This window comes from Oncorhynchus kisutch, linkage group LG30, assembly GCF_002021735.2.
Source record: "Oncorhynchus kisutch isolate 150728-3 linkage group LG30, Okis_V2, whole genome shotgun sequence".
NCBI lineage: Eukaryota > Metazoa > Chordata > Actinopteri > Salmoniformes > Salmonidae > Oncorhynchus > Oncorhynchus kisutch.
The window spans coordinates 17594062-17618235 of record NC_034203.2 but is presented as its reverse complement, the minus strand read 5'-3'; the positions used below and the strand labels follow the sequence as shown (position 1 = coordinate 17618235).

The 24174-nt window shown below is 45.2% G+C and overlaps 1 protein-coding gene across 18 annotated transcripts in view; it reads right to left on the bottom strand.

Annotated features, from left to right (window-relative positions):
- The window catches only part of LOC109874612 (disco-interacting protein 2 homolog C), a 250244-nt gene that overhangs the window by 97415 nt on the left and 128655 nt on the right, over nt 1-24174 (bottom strand). For 12 of the 18 annotated variants that reach the window (XM_031809778.1, XM_031809772.1, XM_031809774.1 and 9 more), the window contains exons 2-3: nt 17080-17157; nt 68-178 (exon numbers count right to left, since the gene is read on the bottom strand). In XM_031809778.1, the coding sequence (XP_031665638.1) occupies nt 68-178; nt 17080-17157 (189 nt within the window). Of the gene's footprint in view, nt 1-67; nt 179-17079; nt 17158-20832; nt 21109-24174 lie in introns of those variants that run through there. The other 6 variants (XM_031809773.1, XM_031809790.1, XM_031809780.1 and 3 more) reach the window with 4 other exon arrangements.

Sequence of the window (24174 nt, the reverse complement as noted above, 5' to 3'; positions counted from 1 at the left end):
TGATACAAATGCATATTTATTGTTGTTTGGAGTTTTTGTGTGATGTTGAAAGGTGTCGTTGTCCTACCTGATCTGTAGCGTTCGTCCCGGGAGCCAGAGGAGCGGCGGCGGTGGTAGCGAGAGGAGGAGCCAGGAGTGACGGGGGTTCTCCTCTCGTGAGGCACAGAAGGGTCCATCCCTGGGGTGGGGGGGGGGGAGAAGGCAAGGACCGAGTTACCTAAAGCACAGCCTGGCCAGACCACAATCACCACAGCAACTGGTACTAGAGTACAGAGGCCTTTCCTATGGGTGGAACAGATAGAACACTGCAGACTCTAGTATGCCCTTTGTTTTTTTAATTTCACCTTTAATTAGGCAAGTCAGTGGAGAACAAATGCTTATTTACAATGACAGCCTACCCCAGCCAAACCCGGACGACGCTGGGCCAATTGCGCACCACCCTATGGGACTCCCAATCACAGCCGGTTGTGATACAGCCTGGAATTGAACCAGTGTAGTGACGCCCCGAGCACTGAGATGCAGTGCCTTAGACCGCTGCGCCACTCGGGAGCCCCGAGTTTTTACACATGTTTTTGGATGGGTCGAAGTTGCTCCTGCCAAAACCACCACCTGGATCTAAACACACTGCTGTGTACAAGGTTCTCTCTTCTTCGCACAGCAGATACTAGCCTATTATAGATTATATTATGAGCATATAGTGGTGTACTGTATAGTATAAGAAGGAAATTAATAGATAATGAAACATTTAGGGAAATGAATACATTATACAGTCTGCATCTACATTGTTAAACTCAGTGTCAGTATTATTTGTTCTGGCGAACACAACTTTATTTCACCACAGACATCCATGGACATTATTCAAGTCTGTCTGGTATTGTTACGCTCCTTTTAAATGGAGAGTCCCCTCAATTAACTCTATTTCCTATTAAATCCATCAGGTGACTGGGTCACTCAGCCTCTCATTTTGAGTCCCAAATGGAATCCTATTCCCTATGCCATGGACACGCACCGAAACACAGCAAACACCCAACAGTTACAATAACCCTGAAACAAGTGTTTGCTAGTATTCCACTGCTGCAGACAGTCTGCTAGCTAGAGAACACAAAGCTAGTGATCTACGACTGACTCTACGATGGCTTTAGACTAAATCTCTGTAGTCTTCATTACAGCCCAACCCTAGAAGGTAAAATCGCATGTTCACAACAAAGAAACAATGAAATAATCACCTCAGTCCTCAACACCAAAGCTCGAGGCAGGAGCTTGAGCAATGCAGCCATTTGTAATACTCTAGGCAAATGCCCTAAAAAGTGGATTACTTTCTACTCTGCCATAGTGACCCTTGGTTTACCAGAGACGTATGATAAATCGATGATCCCATTCCAACTTTCTACTGCAGATTGACAAGCACAGAGAACACTCATCCACATACACCTTAAAGGAAATCAATCTCACTCTCATCTGTTCCTGTCCACCTTTCACAGGGAAATATGCTACATTCAATAAGAGGCTCGATGGAGGAGTCTGTGACCTCAATAGTAACAAAATACATAGATTGTTAAAGACTTCTGAAGGTATTTTAAGCTCCAAAATTGTAGCATGAAGAATTTGTCAAAGCCCCCCCCCCCCCCCCCCCCCCTTAGGGGAGTCATCTATAATAAAAGGTTTGAATTAGAACTACCTGTAGTACACAGAGATGGTGGCGAAGACCGTGCTTTTTCAACCTGCACTATATAGATGTCAATGGTTTAGATAGGGTAGTCTTGCACTGCCAGGCATCACTTTGTAATCCTGGAATGGCTCGAGTCGAGGCTAGATAGAAGGTTTGTTGCTGGTGTTCTAACTGGCATGAACAGGGTCCTTCTACCAATTCACTTAGTGAAAAACTGTCACGCCCTGGTCTTAGTATTTTGTGTTTATATATTTATTTGGTCAGGCCAGGGTGTGACATGGGGTTATTTTGTGTTGTGTTGTGGTATTGGGGGTTTGAGTTTGAGTTTATTTTTACAGGGACAGTGCACATTAATCAACATTTCAGTAAAAGTGCCGGTTTTAGCCAACCGGCTAATTTTCAACCGCAGTCCCTGGGCAGGTTATTAAAAGCAATTACAATAATAAAATAGAACAAGCAAGACATAGCATACAGACAGAGCAGCATAAAACAAAAAGCAGCAAGACAAAATTCATAAAAGCAACAAAGTGTTTCCACACCTCACAAGCTACAGACAACAGACAACATGGAGTGGCAACACACAGCTAGGGACCATGTTCACAAATCTGATTGACCTTTAGCCATGTCTTCAAGCATTTTGTGAAAGTGTGATATGTGGTGCAGTTGTGTGTCTGATGGCTGTGTATTCCAGACATGGGAAGCTCTCACAGAGAATGCAGATTTACTAAAGGTGCTTTTCCTTAGGGGAACTATACAGTCACCTCTCATGGCAGACCTTGTGGATCTGCTGCCATATGTCTGGGTTTTCTGTTTAACAAAAATATTGAGTGGAGGGGGAGCCAGGCCATTGAGGATCTTGAATACAAGACATGCGTCGGTGTATTGCACAAGATTTTCCCAACTCAAGAGCTCATGCTTTCTAAGGATGTGACAATGATGATGGCTATTGGGCTTCCTATCAAGCACTTTGAGAGCCTGTTTGTAGACAGACTGAATAGGTTTTAATGTTGTACAGCAAGCTTGGGCCCAACTAGTCAAGCAGTATGTTAAGTGGGGGAGTATCATAGATTTGAAGTACAGTTTTGCTACCTCTGTAGTCAAACAATTTCGTATAAATCGGAAATTAGCTAGGTTGAATTTGGTTATTTGAATTACCTTTTTCACATGCTTTTTAAAAGAGGTTGGAATCAAGTATGATGGCAAGGTACTTAAAAATCGGATACCACCTGGAGCTTCTCCCCTGACACATAGACATCTGGCTCAGTAGCATCTATTGCCCTCTTTGTGAAGAACATGCAAACAGTTTTTTTCACATTGAGATGCAAACACGAGTCACTGAGCCACTTTGTAACCTGGACCATTACAGTAGTGAGTTATTGTGCAGCTTGTTGTTTGCTCTTTGCATGCACATATATCACTGTATCATCTGCATACATTTGAACTTCAGACCCAGTACAGACAGAAGGCAGATCATTAATGTACAGGCTGAACAGGAGGGGCCCCAGTATTGACCCTTGGGGCACGCCCACATCATAGCTACGAGTGGGCGACAGCTCATTGCTCACTCTGACACACTGAGTTCTGCCTTCAAGGTATGATTTCATCCATCTCAAGGCATCAGGGGAAAAGTTGAACTTGGACAATTTTGTGATGAGAATCTCATGGTTAACAGTATCAAAAGCCTTCCTTAGGTCCAGAAACACAGCCCCAACAGCACCCCCTTTGTCCATCTTGGACTTCACATTTTCCAGAAGAAAGCAGTTGGCCGTTTCTGTGGAGTGTTTCGCTCTGAAGCCAAACTTCATGGAGTGTAATGTGAAGGGGCTGTTGTTGAGGTGGGCAATCAGTTGTTCTGCTACACACTTTTCAACAACCTTTGACACCACAGGTAATATACTAATGGGCCTGTAGTTACTCACGTTAGCAGGGTCTCCTGATTTAAAGATGGCCGTTATTATGGCCGACTTCCATACCCTTGGAAACACACCGAGACCAATAGATGTGTTGGTGACCTTAGTAATGGGGCCAATGAGTGACTCTTTGTAGTTTTTAAGAAAGGTAGAGTCCATCCCAAACACATCTTTGGCTTTAGAGTTCTTTAGTGAGCTAATCACCTTGTTCACCTTTGACTCAGAAACCTCCCTTATGATGAAGACAGGTTGAGTGTCATTCACTAGCACTTAGCCCAAGAAACAAGTGGAGGGGTTCTGTGTCAGTACCCTGTCAGAGTCAATAAAGTAGGAATTGAAGGCTAATGCTATTTTGACTGCATCCTGTGTTAGATTGTTATTCACCATGGTTTTATTAGGTATTGGGATTGTGGCTGAGTAGGGGTGTCTAGCATAGACACTGCCTGAGGTTCTCAATCAGAGTCAGGTGATTCTCGTTGTCTCTGATTGGGAACCATACTTAGGTAGCCTGGGTTTCACTGTGTGTTTGTGGGTGATTGTTCCTGTCTCTGTTAGTTGTCACCAGACAGGCTGTATAGGTTTTCACATTTTCCGTTTGTTGTTTTTGTATTGTTCGTATTCGTTTTCATTAAACATGTATCGAACTAACCACGCTGCATTTTGGTCCGACTCTCCTTCAACGGAAGAAAGCCGTAACAAAAACAACATTATTTCACCTCATTTTAACATTGTCATGAAGTGCACATGGTCAACTTAATAAAAACATGTTTTCCCATGAATAAAAATACTTTAGTAGGTAGGTATGCACAATATAAAATCGGTGAATGAATCGGCCGATATTAGATAAAAATGCCGACATGGGTATCAAGTTTAACGGCGATGTGCAAAACCGATGCCAAAGCTGATGTGTATACCTATATAAACGTAGGTACATGACGTAATGACGGGTTGTTCTGAACAGAATGAGCCCGTTTGTCTGTTGTGAAGAGAATTCACTGCAGAACGCACACCTGACTCCTTCCTATGCAGTTAGTGTTAAATACGCCTGCTAGAATCCTGACTAGAACCAAAAAATGTGATCATATTACTCCAGTGCATGCCTCCCTACACTGGCTTCCTGTTGAGGCAAAGGCTGATTTCTAGGTTTTACTGCTAACATACAAGGCAGTACATGGGCTTGCTCCAACCTATCATTCTGATTTGGTCCTGCCGTACATAGCTACACTACGGTCACAAGATGCAGGCCTCCTAATTGTCCCTAGAATTTCTAAGCAAACAGCTGGAGGCAGGGCTTTCTCCCATAGAGCTCCATTTTTATGGAATGGTCTGCCTACCCATGTGAGAAACGCAGTCTCGGTCTCAACCTTTAAGTCTTTACTGAAGACTCATCTCTTCAGTGGGTCATATGATTGACTGTAGTCTGGCCAAGGAGTGTGAAGGTGAACGGAAAGGCTCTGGAGCGACGAACCGCCCTTGCTGTCTCTGCCTGGCCGGTTCCCTTCTCTCCACCGGGATTCTCTGCCTCTAACCCTATTACAGGGGCTGAGTCACTGGCTTACTGGTGCGCTTTCATGGCGTCCCTAGGAGGGGTGCGTCACTTGAGTGGGTTGAGTCACTGACGCGATCTTCCTGTCTGGGTTGGCGCCCCCCCTTGGTTTGTGCCGTGGCGGAGATCTTTGTGGGCTATACTCAGCCTTGTCTCAGGATGGTAAGTTGGTGGTTGAAGATATCCCTCTAGTGGTGTGGGGGCTGTGCTTTGGCAAAGTGGGTAGGGTTATATCCTGCCTGTTTGGCCCTGTCCAGGGGTATCATCGGATGGGGCCACAGTGTCTCCTGACCCCTCCCGTCTCAGCCTCCAGTATTTATGCTGCAGTAGTTTGTGTCGGGGGGCTATATCCTTCCAGTGTGTTATATCCGGAGTACTTCTCCTGTCTTATCCGGTGTGTGAATTGAAGTATGCTCTCTCTAATTCTCTCGGAGGACCTGAGCCCTAGGACCATGCCTCAGGACTACCTGGCATGATGACTACTTGCTGTCCCCAGTCCACCTGGCCGTGCTGCTGCTCCAGTTTCAACTGTTCTGCCTGCGGCTATGGAACCCTGACCTGTTCACCAGACATGCTACCTGTCCCGGATCTGCAGTTTTCAACTCTCTAGAGACAGCAGGAGCGGTAGAGATACTCTTCATGATCGGCTATGAAGAGCCAACTGACATTTACTCCTGAGCTGCTGACTTGCTGCACCCTCGACAACAACTGTGATTATTATTATTTGCTAATGCTGGTCATTTTTGAACATTTGGACATCTTGGCCATGTTCTGTTATAATCTCCACCCGGCACAGCCAGAAGAGGACTGGCCACCCTTCATAGCCTGCTTCCTCTAGGTTTCTTCCTAGGTTTTGGCCTTTCTAGGGAGTTTTTCCTAGCCACCGTGCTTCTACACCTGCATTGCTTGCTGTTTGGGGTTTTAGGCTGGGTTTCTGTACAGCACTTTGAGATATCAGCTGAAGTACGAAGGGCTATATAAATACATTTGATATGCACACCAAAATAACGTCCAGTTTCTCTGAATTGCCTTGTGAAAGCCTAACACGAAGATTAATTTGATAATTTAGCTAGCCATGTTGGTGTAGCGACCCTGGGTTTATAAGCGTGGAAATCGACCATGCCGGTGAGCGCGTTACTGTAAGACGTAGAGTCGCAAACTAGCGCGAGGACGCGCTCTCAGAAAGGAGGGAGTAGTGTAGCGACCCTGGGTTTATAAGCACGGAAATCGACCCTGCCGCACGAGCATGCTTTTGCGGCACAGTCGATAGCGCGCCGGACCTCGGGTTCGAAGGTCGAGGGTTCGAGACCTGCTCCCTGCTGTTTCATTACATTGGCAATAGAACAATTTCAAATAATGCCCACCTGACCCAGATTGCGATTTATAAATGGACTGTTTTCGGATTGCATAAACAGTAACGGCAGGGATGCGGGGTCGCGTTCCAAATGATACAACCACAAGTGTGCTTACGCTAGATCCTTAACGGCACAGCTAGGACAACTGCAAAAAGCACCTTATACACTACATGACCAAAAGTATGTGGACACTTGCATGTCAAACATTTCATTCCAAAATCATGGGCATTAATATGGAGGTGGTCCCCCCTTTGCCGATATAATAGCTTCCCTCCTTCTGGGAAGGCTTGCCACTAGATGTAGGAACATTGATGCGGGGACTTGCTTATATTCAGCCACAAGAGCATTAGTGAGGTCGGGCACTGATGTTGGGCGATTAGGCCTGGCTCGCAGTCGGCGTTGCAATTCATTCCAAAGATGTTCGATGATGTTGAGGTCAGGGCTCAACTGAGGGCATACAATGTTTACGCGCAATGCGCTTCAACACTCGGCGAGCCCGTTCTGTGAGCTTGTGTGGCCTACCACTTCCCGGCAGTTATTGCTCCTAGACGTTTCCACTTCACAATAACAGCACTTACAGTTGACCGGGGCAGCTGTAACAGGGCAGACATTTGATGAACTGACTTGTTGGAAAGGCGGCATCCTATGACGGTGCCACGTTGACAGTCACTGAGCTCTTCAGTAAGGCCATTCGACTGACATTATTTGTCTATGGAGATTGCATGGCTGTGTGCTCGATTTTATACACCCGTCAGCAACGGATGTGGCTGAAATAGCCACGTCCACTAATTTCAAGGGGTGTCCACATACTTTTGTATATATAATGTATATGGTTGAAAACTGACATTTTTCAGGAATATTCTGATACTGACTGAATCTGAATATTTTTAGATTTCGTGAACATATGTGGTGAAAAGTACAGTAAGAAATGCACAAAATCAACAGCGTAATATTTGGCTTCAGTCTTGTGTCAGGTGAACTGCTGTGTCCTCACCGTTAGTCCACAAATGTTCCCATAATCTCCAAAATATTCCCTTTTAATTGCTACCGTGGTTATGCATATGCTTTTCATATTTCTTCTGTAAGAAACATGTAAATGTAGCCCTATCCATATAGGCCAATTCCCAGAAATGTAAGGGTTGACAACATCTTAAATCAGCCATAAATACACTTGTGACGGGAATGGAAGCTTGTCGTGTCCAACAGGGAGGGAAAATTGAATGCTAGCTTCACCAAAACTTGTACATTTTTAAAACATTTCTAGCCTGCCTATGGGTAACAGGGTTGACATGCTACGCTCGACTTGCTCAGTTTTCCACAAAACACCAGAAAATTACCACAAAGAGTAGAACCAGCTTACCCGCTTTTACACTAGGATTTGATTACTACATGTTCAATGTTTTTTATTTTTTGCAAATAAATAGTTTACCATATTAAAACGCTAGTTCACTTCCCGTAACAGGGTTGACCTTAACACGTGTGACAGGGTTCTTTGACCTTAAAATTAATAACTGACCACATTAAATAAATTATATAATCTTCAGAGATTACTGTTTAAAGCAACAAAATAACAACTAGATCTTTACAATGACCGTGAAAACTTGGATAAACATTTGAATTAAATGGGTTCAAATCTTCTTTGAAGTAACAGGATGCACATGTCAAAACGCTGGCGGAATTTTGCCACATTAGCAATTCTTTCAATATTTTTTTTCCCATTTTCCATGTGGTCTATATTAAAATGCACTTAATATATTAGGCTTTTAAACATGGAATGTGTGCACAATTTATACTTCAAATATCAAAAAAGGCACACATTTCTTGGAATAACTCGCTCTGATACTGTAGTCCTAATTTAACCTAGTTGTGGGGAATCCCCTGATTATTTTACAACCACTTACAGTAAGTATGTTTGTCCTGGACCTCCACTTCCACAAATCAATATTAGATTCACTTGAGACCAGTACAGTATCTGTTTTATGTATGTGCTCAGACTTCAGACTCACTGTGGTTCACTGGGCTAGAGACTCAGAGGAAACAACCATCCCACTACTGGTGTAACTGGCTGCTAGCTCAGCCTTTTATTGACTTGGAGACAAGTGTGATGAGAATGCCAGGCCGCATTTGAGGACCAACTAGGATTACTAAACTTTCCCAAAAAGTCCAGGTTTTCCCGAAAATACTGGTTGGTGCATTAAGGATTACCTGTTTATTCCCTGCTGATTCTGTGCATCTTCCAACCAGGATTTCTAGAGAACCTGGGAATTTTGGGAAAGCTGCCGGAATTCTGCAACCCGTGTCACAAGCCAGGCATCCGTATGACACTCAACTGACCTTTCTAATGGTTATGCAGTGGTAGCCAGCAGAGTTTACTAGTGGTTATTAGATTCCCGAGTAACAGTTGGTAAGAGGGTGGTGAAGGAGTGTTTCATCTGGGAGCCATTTCAGACCGACAGTACACCCACTGTCAAATTAAGCCCTGTGATGGTGCTTGAATATATTAACCTTGTAATAATAATAATAATAATAATAATAATAATAATAATAATCTAAGGCACTTTACGTGTCTGGCACCGTCTCGCCTCGGCCATGACATTTTAACGGCCCATTATATTTCTGTAATACGATTGGTTTTCAGCAGCCGCCCCGTAGAGGGTGAATAGGGCTGGGAGAGAGGCTGGGAGCTAGGCTCACACAGAGCAATGCTATACAGTGCTACAGAGCAGGCGTTCAGATCATCTCACAATTGTGTAATGGACAGATCTGCCCGTCTCTCAAATGGCACCCTTCCCTACAGTATGTACTTTTGACTAGAGCCTATAGGGCCATTTGGGACGCAGATTAGAACATTGACATCCACTAACAGCAGTAGGTTTGTGGGGAATGGAATGGCTCCATTTTGGATGACAGATTTTACAGCACTATAATACAACATTTAACTGGGCAGGTCTTGTGTTCAGAGGGCCATAATGTGATGAGCTACAGGAGTTGTGTGTAAAGGAGGACCTCATGTTCATTATGCATGTCTCTTTACAAGCACAATGAGTGGACATGGGGGCACCTTTTTTTTACACACTTGGCTAGTTTCAGACATAGCTTGAGTACCACATGCCACCTTATTCCCTACTAAGCTCACTACTTTCGACCAGGGATATTGTGCCATTTGGGAGGCAACCATTCAGTAAATTCCCTGTGTGTTTGATTTACACCACCGTTCAAAAGGTTGGGGTCACTTAAAAATGTCTTTGTTTTTAAAAGAAAAGCACATTTTTGGTGCATTAAAATAACAAACTGATCAAAAATACAATGTAGACATTGTTAATGTTGTAAATGGAAGTGGCAGATTTATGAAATATCTTGTCACGCCCTGATCTTAGATATTTTAATTCTCTATGTGGTTAGGTCAGGGTGTGACTACGGTGAGCAAACTATGTTGTCTATTTAGTTGTTGGCCGGGTATGGTTCCTAATCAGAGGCAGCCGTCTATCGTTGTCTCTGATTGGGAATCATACTTAGGCCGCCTTTTTTCCACCTTAGTTTGTGGGATCTTGTTTTTGTACTGTTGCTTTCCAGCCCAACAGAACTGTGCGTTTCGTTTTGTATTTGTTTTTTTCTCAGTGTCATCAATAAAAGAAAGATATATGCCTACCACGCTGCACCTTGGTCTCCTCCTTCCAACGACGAGCTTTACATATCCACATAGCCGTAAAGAGGCCCATTATCAGCAACCATCACTCCTGTGTTCCAATGTCCCGTTGTGTTAGCTAATTCAAGTTGGTCATTTTAAAAGGCTAATTGACCATTAGAAAACCCTTTTGCAATTATGTCAGCACAGCTGAAAACTGTTGTTCTGAGCAATAAAGCTGGCCTTCTTTAGACTAGTGTCACACCCGGATCCGTTTCACCTGTATTTGTGATTGTCTCCACCCACCTCCAGGTGTCACCCGTTTTCCCCATTAGTCCCTGGGTATTTATTCCAGTGTTCCCTGTTTGTCTGTTGCCAGTTCGTTTTTCCGTGCTCCTGCTTTTTCTTCTCTCTTTTGCTAGTCCTCCCGGTTTTGACCCTTGACTCTGAACCCACCTGTCTGACCTCGAGCCTGCCTGCCACTCTGTACCTCCTGGACTATGACCTTGTTTATGATCTTTTGCCTGTCTATAACCATTCTCTTGCCTGCCCTTTGGATTATAATAACTATCAGAGACTCGAACCATCTGCCTCCCGTGTCTGCATCTGGGTCTCACCCTGAGCCCTTATAGTACAAACTGGCCATGACAGACCCAGCAGACTTAGACCAGCTCCGCCACGTTGTCTCCCTGCAGGGAGCCACCATTGGGAGGCATGAGGAGCTATTGCTGGACCTTTTGGAAGGGCTTCGTTCCCTGACGGAACGCCACGACCAAGGGCTCAAGGCTATTATGGAGCGAATCAGTGAGTTAGGCAAGCCTACCACCTCTGAGACCACCCAGTAACCTTTTACTATTAGTGGTGGGTTTGTACAGCCTACACCGGCTACCCAAGAACCGCACTTACCACCTCCGGAGCGATATTCTGGAGATTCTTCCAGGGTTTTCTTTCTTTCTCAGTGCTCCCACATTTTTGAGCTGCAGCAAACTTCTGACCGGTCAAAGTTGGCGTATATTATTATGCTAATGTCAGGAAGGGCGCTCTCCTGGGCTATGGCAGTTTGGGAGCAACAATCCACTATTTGTTGTGATCTGGAGGTCTTCATGGCAGAGGTGAGGAAGGTTTTCGATTCTCCATTATCCGGGAGAGAACCGGCCTGAACTACTTGAATTAGGCCAAGACTCCCATAGTGTGGCAGACTACGCTGTAGTCCTTTGCATGTTGGCCACCAAGAGTGCCTGGAATCCAGAGTCCTTATTCAATTATTTCCTTCACAAATTATCACAGGTGATAAAAGATGAGCTAGCTACTCAGGAGTTACCGGGGGACCTCGACTCCCTCATTGCCCTCACCATTAGGATTGATGGAAGTCTACGGGAATACAGGAGGGAGAGGAGGTCTGGCCTATTTCACACTCGCGCATCCGCTGCAGCTCGCTCACCTCCGAAGGAATCCGGAAGTCCCCGAAGGCTTTTTTTCCCCCAAGGGGATCCGAGGCCACCCGAGCTCCCTCGAATCATTGACGTCGGATGAGTCGGATACACCGGAAACTATGCAATTGGAAAGAGCTAGAGTATCGCCTAGGGAACGTTCATGCAGGCTACACTGGTGAGCCTGACTGGGAACCTTTTAACTCCCATTACCAAAAACTCATTTTATTGTTGTGGGTAGACCCATCTAAGTCTCTCCGGGTGCTCATTGACTCTGGGGCAGATGCGTTTCATGGATGCTACCCTGGTATCAGAACTAAGTATCCCTACTCAACTCATCTCTGTTCCTATGTATGCCAGGGCACTGGACAGCCACTCCATTGGAAGAGTCACGCACAGTCCATTAATATGCGGGTATCTGGAAACCACAGTGAGTCAATACAGCTTCTCCTCTGAGTCTCCCCACATCCCTATTTTCTTGGCTCCAAGAAGCACAACCCCGATATTGACTGGACCACGGATTCAGAGCCCGTTCTGCCATTCATATTGCCTGAAGGCGGCGCAGCCTTCCCCCGGAAAGTCTGTCTCCAGGGTTGAGTACGGCCTCCGATCTCTCTGCTGTTCCTGCAGAGTACGATGACCTGGAGGTTTTCAGCAAGGCTCGTGCTACCTCCCATTGTCCATCGTCCTATTGACCTCCTCCCGGCCACCACACCGCCTCAAGGCTGGCTATATACCCTGTCTGGTCCTGAGACCAAGGCCATGGAGGAGTACAGAGGACTCTCTGGCTGTTGGGAGCATTTGTTCTTCTGTGCTCCTGCTGGCGCAGGATTCTTTGTGGGAAAGAATGACAATAGCCTGCGTCCATACATTGATTACCGGGCCTCAATGACATTATGATCAAAAATCGGTACCCTCTACCACCCCTCTCATCGGCTTTCGAACCTCTCCAGGGGGCTACCATCTTTTCCAAACTGGACCTTCGGAATGCCTACCACCTTGTTCGGATATGAAGGAGACGAGTGGAAGACAGCTTTCAACACTGTCAGTGGACACTGGGTACCTGGTCATGCTGTTTGGACTCAACGCCTGGTGACTGATGTGCTCTGGGACATGTTGAATCGTTTTGTTTTTGTCTACCTTGATGACATCCTGGTTATCTCTCGTTCTGCCCAGGAACAGGTGGCTTCGGTTGTTTGGGTTATTGAGGCTCTGGTCCGCAACACACAATGTTCCCAGCCGGACCCTGGCTAACAGGATACTCGTTCCTGATTCGGCCCGGCCTCAGGTCCTGGAATGGGCTCACTCTTCCAGGCTCACCTGTCATCCTGGGGCTCTTCGTACCCTGGCTTTCCTCCGACAATGCTTCTGGCGGCCCACCATGGCTGCTGATGTCTCGGCCTTCGTTGCCACATGCATGGTGTGCGCTCAAAGCAAGACTCCGGAATGCTCCGTCTGGCCTCCTTCAACCGCTCCCTGTCCCTCATCACCCTTCATCCCATATTTCCCTGGATTTTTTGCACTGGGCTTCCCCCGTTAGATGGTAACACCACCAATCTGACGGTGGAAGGGAGGTTTTCCAAAACCACCCACCCAAGTTACCTTCAGCCAAGGCGACGGACCAGCTCATGGTGCAGCACGTCTTCCGAATCCATGGACTCCCGGTTGACATGGTCTCGGATCGGGGTCTTCAGTTCCCATCCCGATTCTGGAAGGCGTTCTGCATCCTTATTGGGTTGCCGGGCTGTCGGTCCTCAGCGTTTCATCCCCAATCAAAACGGTCAGTTGGAGCGAGCCAATCAAGACATGGAGAAGACACTTTGGTGTCTCGTTGCTAGTAAACCCACCACCTGGAACCAGCAACTGGCCTGGGTAGAATATGCTCGGAACACTCTTCCCTGCTCGGCTACTGGACTATCTCCCTTCGAACGCTCCATGGGGTATCAGCCTCCACTCTTCTCAGAGCAAGAAGTTGAGGTAAACATGCCCAGATGTTCATCCCCCACTGTTGGTGTACCTGGAAGAGAGCTTGAGGCGGCTCTTCTCAAGACCACCTCCAGGTATCGTCGACAAGCGGTCCACCACCGGACTCTGGCTCCCCGCTAATCGGGTCAGGCAGAGGGAATGGTTGTCCTCACGGGATCTTCCCCTCCGGGTGGAATTCCACAAATGTTCCCCCTGTTTCATTGGTCCTTTCCCCATTTCTAGAGCCCTTAGTCCCACTGCTGTTACCACGTACCCTACGTGTTCACCCTACTTTTCATGTTTCCAAGATTAAGCCCTTGTCTCAGTCCTTTGTCTTCTGTTTCTAGGCCCATACCTCCCCGTGTCATCGACGGTCAGTCAGCGTACACGGTGAGACACCTCCTGAGGGTTCGACCACGGGGCAGGGGTTTCCAGTACCTGCTTGACTGGGAGGGTTATGGCCCAGAGGAGAGGTGCTGGGTTCCCGCTAAAGCGGTGATGAGGACCCGTCCCTCATCACCGCTGGCACCCTCCCATAGGGGGAGGGGGGGGGGGGGTACTGTCACACCCTGATCTGTTTCACCCGTCTTTGTCTCCACCCACCTCCAGGTGTCACCCGTTTTCCCCGTTGGAACAAATACCCAGGGACTGTGTTGCCAGGTCAGCTTGTCAACCAGCGTGTTTTTCTGTGCTCCTGCTTTTTCTTATCTCCTTTGCTAGTCCTCCTGGTTTTGACCCTTGCCTGCCTTGACCCTGAACCCACCTGCCTGACCATGCTGCCATTCTGTACCTCCTGGACTATGACCTTGTTTATGATCTTTTGCCTGTCCACAACCATTCTCATCTGCCCCTTGGATTATAATAAATAGAGACTCGAACCATCTGCCTCCCGTGTCTGCATCTGGGTCTTGCCCTGTGCCCTTATAATTAGTTGAGTATCTGGAGCATCAGCATTTGGGTTTGAATACAGGCTCAAAATGGCCAGAAACTTGTCAGTCTATTCTTCTTCTGAGAAATGAAGGCTATTCCATGCGAGAAATTGCCAAGAAACTGAAGAACTAGTACAACGCTGTGTACTACTCCCTTCACAGAACAGCACAAACTAACCAGAATAGAAAGAGTGGGAGGCCCCGGTGCACAACTGAACAATAGGACAAGTACCTTAGTGTCTAGATTGAGAAAAAGACGCCTCACAAGTCCTCAACTGGCAGCTTCATTAAATAGTACCCGCAAAACACCAGTCAGCGTCAACAGTGAAGCGGTGACTCTGGGATGCTGGCCTTCTAGGCAGAGTTCCTCTGTCCAGTGTCTGTTCTTTAGCCCATCTTAATCTTATTTTTATTGGCCAGTCTGAGATATGGCTTATTCTTTGCAACTCTGCCTAGAAGGCCAGCATCCCTGAGTCTCCTCTTCACTGACATTGAGACTGGTGTTTTGCGGGTACTAAAACACTGTTGTATCAGAGAATAACAAGGGGCTTTCTCATATCTGAAGGCTCCTTGGCACTGTAGACACCATATGGCATGATATTCAATTACACACATACCTCATCTAGGATGTCTCCTGCCATATCTGCTTATGGTTCATGCCAAGTGGCCTAGATTTGCCTGGATTCAGTGCATCCTATGTTAAAATATGTATTTGAGACAAATTGGTCAGCCTCTCCCTCCATGATTGGGTGCGTCACTGAAATGGCATATTCCCACAAGGCTCTGGTCAAAAGTAGTGCACTATGTAGGGAATAGAGTGCCATTTAGGACAAATACTTATTAGTGGGTCTGTATGTCTGCCAACAGTAGCAGCTGCCCATACAGTCATATGAAGAACAACCTTTTTATTTTGTTACAGTATTTATTGGAATTTCACAATTTTTCACCCATATTAAGAGATACAGAGACAAAGCACACACAAAAAAAGCACTCACACATACCTACGCATATATATATATATACATACCACACACCCATACATACACCATTTTCCTCTTCCCGCTCGGTGCTTCTCTCACCCCATCCCCATCATTGTGTCTCTCAATACATACATTTTAACAAACTTACAGAAATTAAACAAAAAAATACCTCAGGTTCTAGGTCATTTAGATAAGGTTCCCATACTTTGTAGAACTGGTCTGTTTTAGAATGTAATGTACATGTCAGATATTCCAGAGGCACCCATTCAAATAGTATCTTATGCCAATCTTTAATAGAAGGAACCTTCTCACTAATCCACTGTAAAAGGATGTTTTTCCTCGCTGCGAAGGTAAGGATGTTGTAAAGCCTCCTTTTACCCACAGAAGTAACATGCCTACTAGGGAGACCTAACAGTAAAGAAACTGGGTCCAATTCTAGATCAACCCCTAGGATCTTTTCAATTTCTTGCAGAACACCAGACCAGTATCTTTGTATTTTTGTACATGACCATAAACAATGTGTTAGGGTGCCTTTATCAGTTTAAGAACAACCTTTTTAAATAAATGTTTCCTGTGTGTTCACACTAACTTCCGAGCGAGGATGCTTTTCCTGGCAGGCTTCCCGTCTCCATTCTGTGGGTGCCATTTGGGACACACTGGGTGAGGGCTCCCAACCCTATTAATTTACTTTTAAACCTCTGCAGAACCCTGCTGACACGCTCCTAGGCCTACTACCATGTTCTCACACACACACACTCAGTAAAGGAATACTGCTTTTATAGCGCTAGTCAGGGAATTTGAAAAAAAAAATACATTCAGATTGCCTCCAATGGCATTTAGTAAATGTTTCATTAGTCAATGTCTTGGTAGAACAGGGGTGTCAAACATGTGTCCTGGGGCCTTCGGTGACAAGCCGTCTGATGGAATGCTGCAGACTGGAACCGTTTGTAGTGCACTATATAGGGAATAAGGTACCATTTTGGACACAGATCCTCACTCTCACTTGAAAATATTAGATGTTGGGGAAACAACCATTCACACAGCAAATGCAGTGGAGGCCATTGTTATACAGTCCTCTGTGAGCACAAAAGAGCTTTGTCATTGGTGTCTTCTGGGTCAACAATGAACATTTCTGACTGGATTTTTTTCTCTAAAATGGCCACTTAGATATCAGAACTTTAATACCCCTGTTGTAGAAAATGACAGAGGGTTATAGCTAACCGCAACTGCAACCCACACATTCATACAGTAACATTTTGCCTAATTTTGTGCTAACGAGATGAAATGTAAAATGAATGAATAAAACAAATTGAAAAGTGAGGGACTGTCAAATCTAGTGGTTCCTCTGTCGTTCTATTACTTTCAAGACCTACTAGTGAGAACATTATTAGCTAGACTGGGTCTGAGATTATATTAGTTTGGTCTACATAAGCAAGTTATGCCATTGTATATATAGACTAATAAGAATGAACCAGTCATTTACCCCACTAGTCTTGAACCTATATACACCCAGTGACTTGGGAGGGCAGAGACTCTGAGATGACTATTGTGTTAGACAACAAGCTTTGGGTTTGAGGTATACAGTCTAAAACAAAGACCTCTACTCCAGAATCCATATCACTATTTCCAGATTAGTTGAGACAAACATTGTTGATTGGAGGGTTATTTACCTTTACCTGGTGCCTGAGGGAGGAAGGCCCCAATTAATTTGGACCTCTTCTTTTCATAGCCTTTCTGTGTGATGTCACCTGCCAAAGGAGAGGAAAACTACCGTTAGTGAAACGGAAGGATATAGAATAATAGAAGCTTAGGCCTATTCAGAGATCTGCATGCTGCTACAGTATCACTGATACCAGACCACACTATCCGTGGCATCAGCAGACGACAGTATACAACAGGTTAAACTGTTTGGTTAGTCGCTGCTACGCTTTGTCCTTTTTTATGCTGAAGATGGGTGTTTGGCGCTAGGTTGGACAAACAGGAAGTGGCAGAGAGAACAAGGGAGGGAGGAACAAGGAAGGAGAGAAGTATGGATTGGGTAGTAGCCTAGCTGGAGTAGATGATTGCAGTGACTGTAGTAAGTGTCAGTGATAAATACGACAGAGTCCCAGCTGCCAGTGTGTATTACTCACCAAGGCCTGGTGCCCTCACAGGTAATAAGGAGAGGCTGGGGGAAAGAGGAAGGGGAGAGGGCTCGGACACTAGTCACAAGATCTGGCTTCTCTAACCACAGAGATATTAGCTGTCTGTAGCTCTCAGAGCAGGGGAAGCAGATGTGACTATGGGTGTGACTGTGTGTGTGTTGGCAGGCAAATCCACTTTGATTGAACTCAATGACCGGCCGGAGTGGATAAGGAATGAGCAGCAACAGGCTGGCAGTGAGATGAGGAAGGCAAGCTGGTCATTTAGCGCATCAACCAACCACAGTAGTGCATTGATGACACTGATGGACACAACATTCATGACAGTATGTGGCTGAACAAGACAGACATTCTAACATTTCAGGCATTGAAGATGCAGAGCATACAATTTCAACTGGAAGGCTTACATTAAGGTGTATAAAGGCAACTTTAAACTCATAGTAAAAGCAGTACTGTACATTAAAGCGCAGTAATACCCAGGTATGTTCAAGAAAACAGCAATACATAAAAATAACAGAACTGTCAATAACTCAATAATACACTACATGGACAAAAGTATGTGCTTGTTGAACATCTCATTCCAAAATCATGAGAATTAATAGGGAGTTGGTCCTCCCTTTGTTGCTATAACAGCCTCCACTCTTCTGAGAAGGCTTTCCACTAGATGTTGGAACATTGATGTGGGGACTTGCTTCCATTCAGCCACAAGAGTATTAGTGAGGTCGGGCACTGATGTTGGGCGATTAGGCCTGGCTTGCAATGGGCGTTCCAATTCATCCGAAAAAAAGTGTTCGTGGGGTTGAAGTCAGGGCCAGTCAAGTTCTTCCACACCGATCTCAACAAACCATTTCTGTATGGACCTCCCTTTGTGCACGAGGGCAATGTCATGCTGAAACAGGAAAGGGCCTTCCCAAAGCTATTGCCACAAAGCTGGAAGCACATAATGTCATTGTATGCTGTAGCATTAAGTTTTCCCTTCACTGAAACTAAGGGGCCAAGCACAAACCATGAAAAACAGCCCAAGACCAATATTCCTCCTCCACCAAAATTTACAGTTGACACTATGCATTCAGGCATGTAGCGTTCTCCTGGCATCCACCAAACGCAGATTCATCTGTCGGACTACCAGATGGTGAAGAGTGATTCAGCACTCTAGAAAACGCGTTTCCACTGCTCAAAAGGCCAATGGCGGCAAGCTTTACACTACTCCAGCCGACACTTGGCATTGCACATGGTGATCTTATGCTTGTGTGTGGCTGCTTGGCCAAGGAAACCCATTTCATGATTCTCCCAATGAACAATGTGGCTGAAATAGCCGAATCCACTAATTTGAAGGGGTGTCCACATACTTTTTGCCATGTAGTGTTGATCAAGCTTTTGGAATCCCTTAAATGTGCATCATATATTCTATATTTCGAAACACAGAGGGCAGAGGGGGTTAAGGCCGATGGGGGAGGGAGTCAGCGGTGTGAGGAAGCAGAGGGGAAGGCAGGGCACATGGTACTAATTAGCATCTCCAGTAGGAGAGCTCCCACCCCAGTGAGACTGTGGATGCAGCAGCGCAGCAGGGACTGGTAAACATATGAATATTTAACCAAACTACCATAGTCTCTATACCAGCTCAGTCTGGTTGAACAGAAGGCTGTCTGGAAGGAGGCCTGACCTTGTCTCAGGCATACAGAGCGGATGGACACACACGTGAAGTCTGCACCAATGCGTGGCACGCCAAAGACACCATGACTGAATAACTTACCCTGCAAAACATAGGTTACAGCACGACCCACTGTGAAGCTTTACACACACACACCAAGCATCTTCTTGGCACGATGCACTGATGTTCGGGGAAACGATCCAAGCCAAACTGAAATTAATTTGCGAGTCAACTTCTCTAGCTCTGGATTAGAGATTTCCTGATGAGCTCGTGCTGCTTCAAGCAGTAACCCAGGAGAACAGACAGACACAGAAAGAGACAGGCGAGAGAGAGACAGAGAGAGTGAGACAGAGCGGAGATGGCGCTGGCGTCTGTCTGACTGTATGGTACGCAACCTGTTTGATGGCTTTAGCACATTTACCCAGCCAGCTTTGGGGCGAAGTTCTGTTTAAGACCCAGTGAGAGAGCGCATCCTCAAACTGCCTCTCTAATGGCACACTAGTCCCTTCGTAGTGCACTACATTTGACCAGGGCCCATAGGGAATAGAGTGCCATTTGGGAAACCGCCTCAGTCGTGTCCTCCAGAGCAGGAGAGGAGACCGCAGGAGACAACGCACGACAAGGCTTTTTTTAAATATTGAGGGTGACTCATCGTGACTTCCCTCCCACGGTGCTGCTGCTACAGCTGTTTACGAGAACCCATCTGGAGACAGAAACAAGCGGTAGGTTTCCACAGACGGGGCTGACAGCAGCCACTCTTAACTTAGACCTGCTCCGAGCCACTGATCACAAGCCACTGAGAACCACATAATAAAGAGGTCCCTTGTTGACTGAAAGGCGACAATGCCACATAGATGGTGACTTGACAGAGTTGAACACACACACACACACACACACCACACAAAGCCGTCCCCTGTCCCATGTCCATAGAAAGTCTGAATGTTGACAGAAAAACAATGCCATAGATGGTGACTTATAGGTAAGTGTCCCAAATTGCACCCTATATAGGGTTCTGGCCAGAATATGATGTCTTTTGGAATGCTTCATTACAGTTAAAGACAATTGAAGAGCACTCTGAGTCAATACATTAAGAAGGAATACCAGAGGCAACCCGAGAATTACTGTATAAACCCGAGAATTACTGTATAAACCCGAGAATTACTGTATAAACCCTTTATGCAGATGCTTTTAATCACGTCTTACTTCTGGAAAGAACACTTGTGGAAATAATTAGCACCAAGTTGAAGTGCAACGGAGCTTAACACTAAAATATGCATGAAGTCCTCTACACTATTCAGTATAGTACAGTGATTTATGCCTGATGCTTTCTATATCTACTCGGTAAGCTGCGTCGTGCTATGAATCATTTAAGATACATACTGTACTAGACTCCATCCATCCAATGCTCAGTCCTTCTATTTCCTTTCAGAGACTCCTTTGGTTTCTAAAACACTGTGCACCAAAGTGGCCATACAAGAGCACGAGCATATACAGTCCAAGTAGGCTAGCATCCTCACAGTCAATTGCAGGGTGTAGCCCAGTAGCCACCATACTCACAGTGCTAGTTTTGGCACCAACACATGAAACGATTACTGCACAGGAAAATGGTGAGTTGGACAAAGAAGTCCTACCTGCTTTTTTAGTGCTGACAAAGGTTGTAACCCATACCGCTAGACAGACACACCCATTATCACTCTGCTTTCCTCACCCAGGTTCTCAACATTTAAGCTCAGTTTTCCTTTTCATAGATTGTCCCCAGGAACTCAGTTGTCTGTGCTGCTGGATGCTTTGTGCCAGCATGTGAAAGAGAAAGGCGAACCACACAACAGTGTAGAAAACAATAAGAGTCTTTGACCATAGAATAGGAAGGGAAAGGAGGAGGAGATGAGGTAGTTTGACAGGAGGAGGAGGAGATGAGGAGGAGCAGCCGGAGGAGGAGGAGTAGAAATGGGAGGAATGGCATGCTCGATCCTAGTCCTCTCCCAGGAATGTTTACGAAACGCTACCATAGCTGCCCAGGGTCGTCTGAAAGTAAAGACTGGACTGACATGGGTGAAACTCACTCACTCGCCTTCACCCAGCCCCCCCCCCCCCCCGAGAATTTTCCTCCCTCCCTCCGCATCACAATGTTTATCTCTGCTGGATGTAATGGGGGAAACAATCAAATCAGCACAGTTTCCTTTTTAGGCGATGCCTGCTGCCTGAGCCTCACTAGCAGCCCCTTCCCTGTTGCTCCCCAGCCAATCCAGGCTTATATGGTCATCACAGCCAGGGCCCACTTTACAGACAGGCTAGAGACAGGCTACTGTACACTACATACTGCAGGCGGACACTACAGATGCTTACTGTACAATAAACCAGGTCCATCATGTCCCCCCCCAAACGGCACCCTATTCCCTATACAGTGCACTACTTTTGACCAAAGCCCTTTGGGCCTCAGTCAAAAGTAGTCCACGATACAGGGAATAAGGAGCCATTTGGGGCACAGATCCAGTGTGGATCTTTAAGGTTCATGTCCCAAGGCTCAGCTATCAACGAAAAAGAAAAAAAGTGCTGAGATCTTACTGGTCAGTGGATACCAAATCTGTCTAACTCATCATAGTTAGTGAATGGGAACTCAGGAGGCACTTACACACAGACTCAAAGCCTTGAGCATCTAAGGTTTGTCTGTAAATCAGAACAACAATCTACAAAGGCGAGCGGACTGTCTTCAGATAAGAGGTGCAGGTACAGCTGGAGTTCAAATGAAAGTATTTTTCACATGCACCGAATCCAACAGGGGTACATGCTTACTTACGAGCCACTAACACAGTGTTTTAAAAAGTAACAAAAATGTGCAAAATGAACTAAAGGAAAAATAGTAACACAAAACTAGACTAACTACAATGGGTACCAGTACCTAGTTAATGAGCAGGGGTACAGGTTGGTTGAGATAAGACTGTATGTACATATATACACACACACACAGTTGAAGTTGGAAGTATACATAAACTTAGGTTGGAGTCATTAAAACTTGGTTTTTCAACCACTTCAAATTTCTTGTTAACAAACTATAGCTTTGGCAATTTGGTTAGGTCATCTACTTTGTGCATGACACAAGTAATGTTTCCAACAATTGTTTACAGACAGATTATTTCACCAGTATCACAATTCCAGGCGGTCAGAGGTTTACATACACTAAATTGACTGTGCCTTTAAACAACTTGGAAAATTCCAGAAAATAATGTCATGGCATTAGAAGCTTCTGATAGGCTAATTGACATAATTTGAGTGAATTGGAGTTCTACCTGTGGATGGATTTCAAGGCCTACCTTCAATCTGTGCCTCTTTGCTTGACATCTTGGGAAAATCAAAAGAAATCAGCCAAGACCTCAGAAAAATAATTGTAGACCTCCACAAGTCTGGTTCATCCTTAGGAGCAATTTTCAAATGCCTGAAGGTACCACATTCATCTATACAAACAATAGTACGCAAGTATAAACACATAGGACCACGCAGCCGTCATACCGCTCAGGAAGGAGACGCGTTCTGTCTCCTAGAGATGAATGTACTTTGGTGCGAAAAGTGCAAATCAATCTCAGAACAACAGCAAAGGACCTTGTGAAGATGCTTGAGGAAACAGGTACAAAAGTATCTCATGCCACAGTAAAACAAGTCCTTATCGACATAACCTGAAAGGCCGCTTAGCAAGGAATAAGCCACTGCTCCAAAACTGCCATAAAAAAGCCAGACTATGGTATGCAATTGCACATGGGGACAAAGATCGTACTTTTTGTCCTCTGGTCTGATAAATTATGCGGATATATTGAAGAAACATCAAGATCTCAGTCAGGAAGTTAAAGCATGGTATCAAATGGGTCTTCCAGATGGACATTGACCCCAAGCACACTTCCAAAGTTGTGGCAAAATGGCTTAACCTGTTGAGTGTAGGGGGCAGTATTTTGATGTTTGGATGAAAACGTACCCAAATGAAACTGCCTATTTCTCAGGCCCAGAAACTAGAATATGCATATAATTGTCAGATTAGGATAGAAAACACTAAAGTTTCAAAACTGTCAATATTGTCTGTGAGTATAACGGAACAGATATTGCAGGCGAAAACCTGAGGAAAATCCAAAGAGGAAGTGCCTTCTATTTTGAAAGCTCCCTGTTCCATTGCATACCTTCCCTCCATTTAAAGGGATATCAACCAGATTCCTTTCCCTATGGCTTCCACTTGGTCTGAACAGTCTTTAGACAGTTTCAGCCTTTTATTCTGAAAAATTTGTGAGAAAGATCATATCGCGTCAGTGGATGGCTGGGTGCCGGCAGAGTTTTGCATGCGTGAGCAGCTTGGAGCAGACATTTTCTCTCTCAAATTGAAAAAGCTACGGTCCGGTTGACATATTATCGATTATTTATTGTAAAAACAACCTGAGGATTGATTATAAAAAACGTTTGACATGTTTCTACGAACTTTACAGATACCATTTGGAATTTGTCTGCCCCGTCGTGGCCGCTCGAGCCTGTGGATTTCTGAACATAACGCGCCAACCAAATGGAGGTATTTTGGATATAAAAAATCTTTATGGAACAAAAGGAACATTTATTGTGTAACTGGGAGTCTGAGTGCAAACAACTGAAGAGCAAAGGTAAGCGATTCATTTTATTGCTTTTCTGACTTTCGTAACCAATCTACTTTGCTGCTAGCTGTTGAATGTTTTGTCTGCTGAGAGAGATGTCCTTAGCAAACCAAGCGTTTATGTTTCGCCGAAAAGCTTTTTTGAAATCTGACACGTCAGGTGGATTAACAACAAGCTAAACTGTGTTTTGCTATATTCCACTTGTGATTTCATGAAAATGATATATTGTTTGTAATTAAATTTGAATTTGGCGCTCTGAAATTCAGCTACAAACCTGACTCAGTTACACCAGCTCTGTCAGGAGGAATGAGCCAAAATTCAACCAACTTGTTGTGGGAAGCTTGTGGAAGG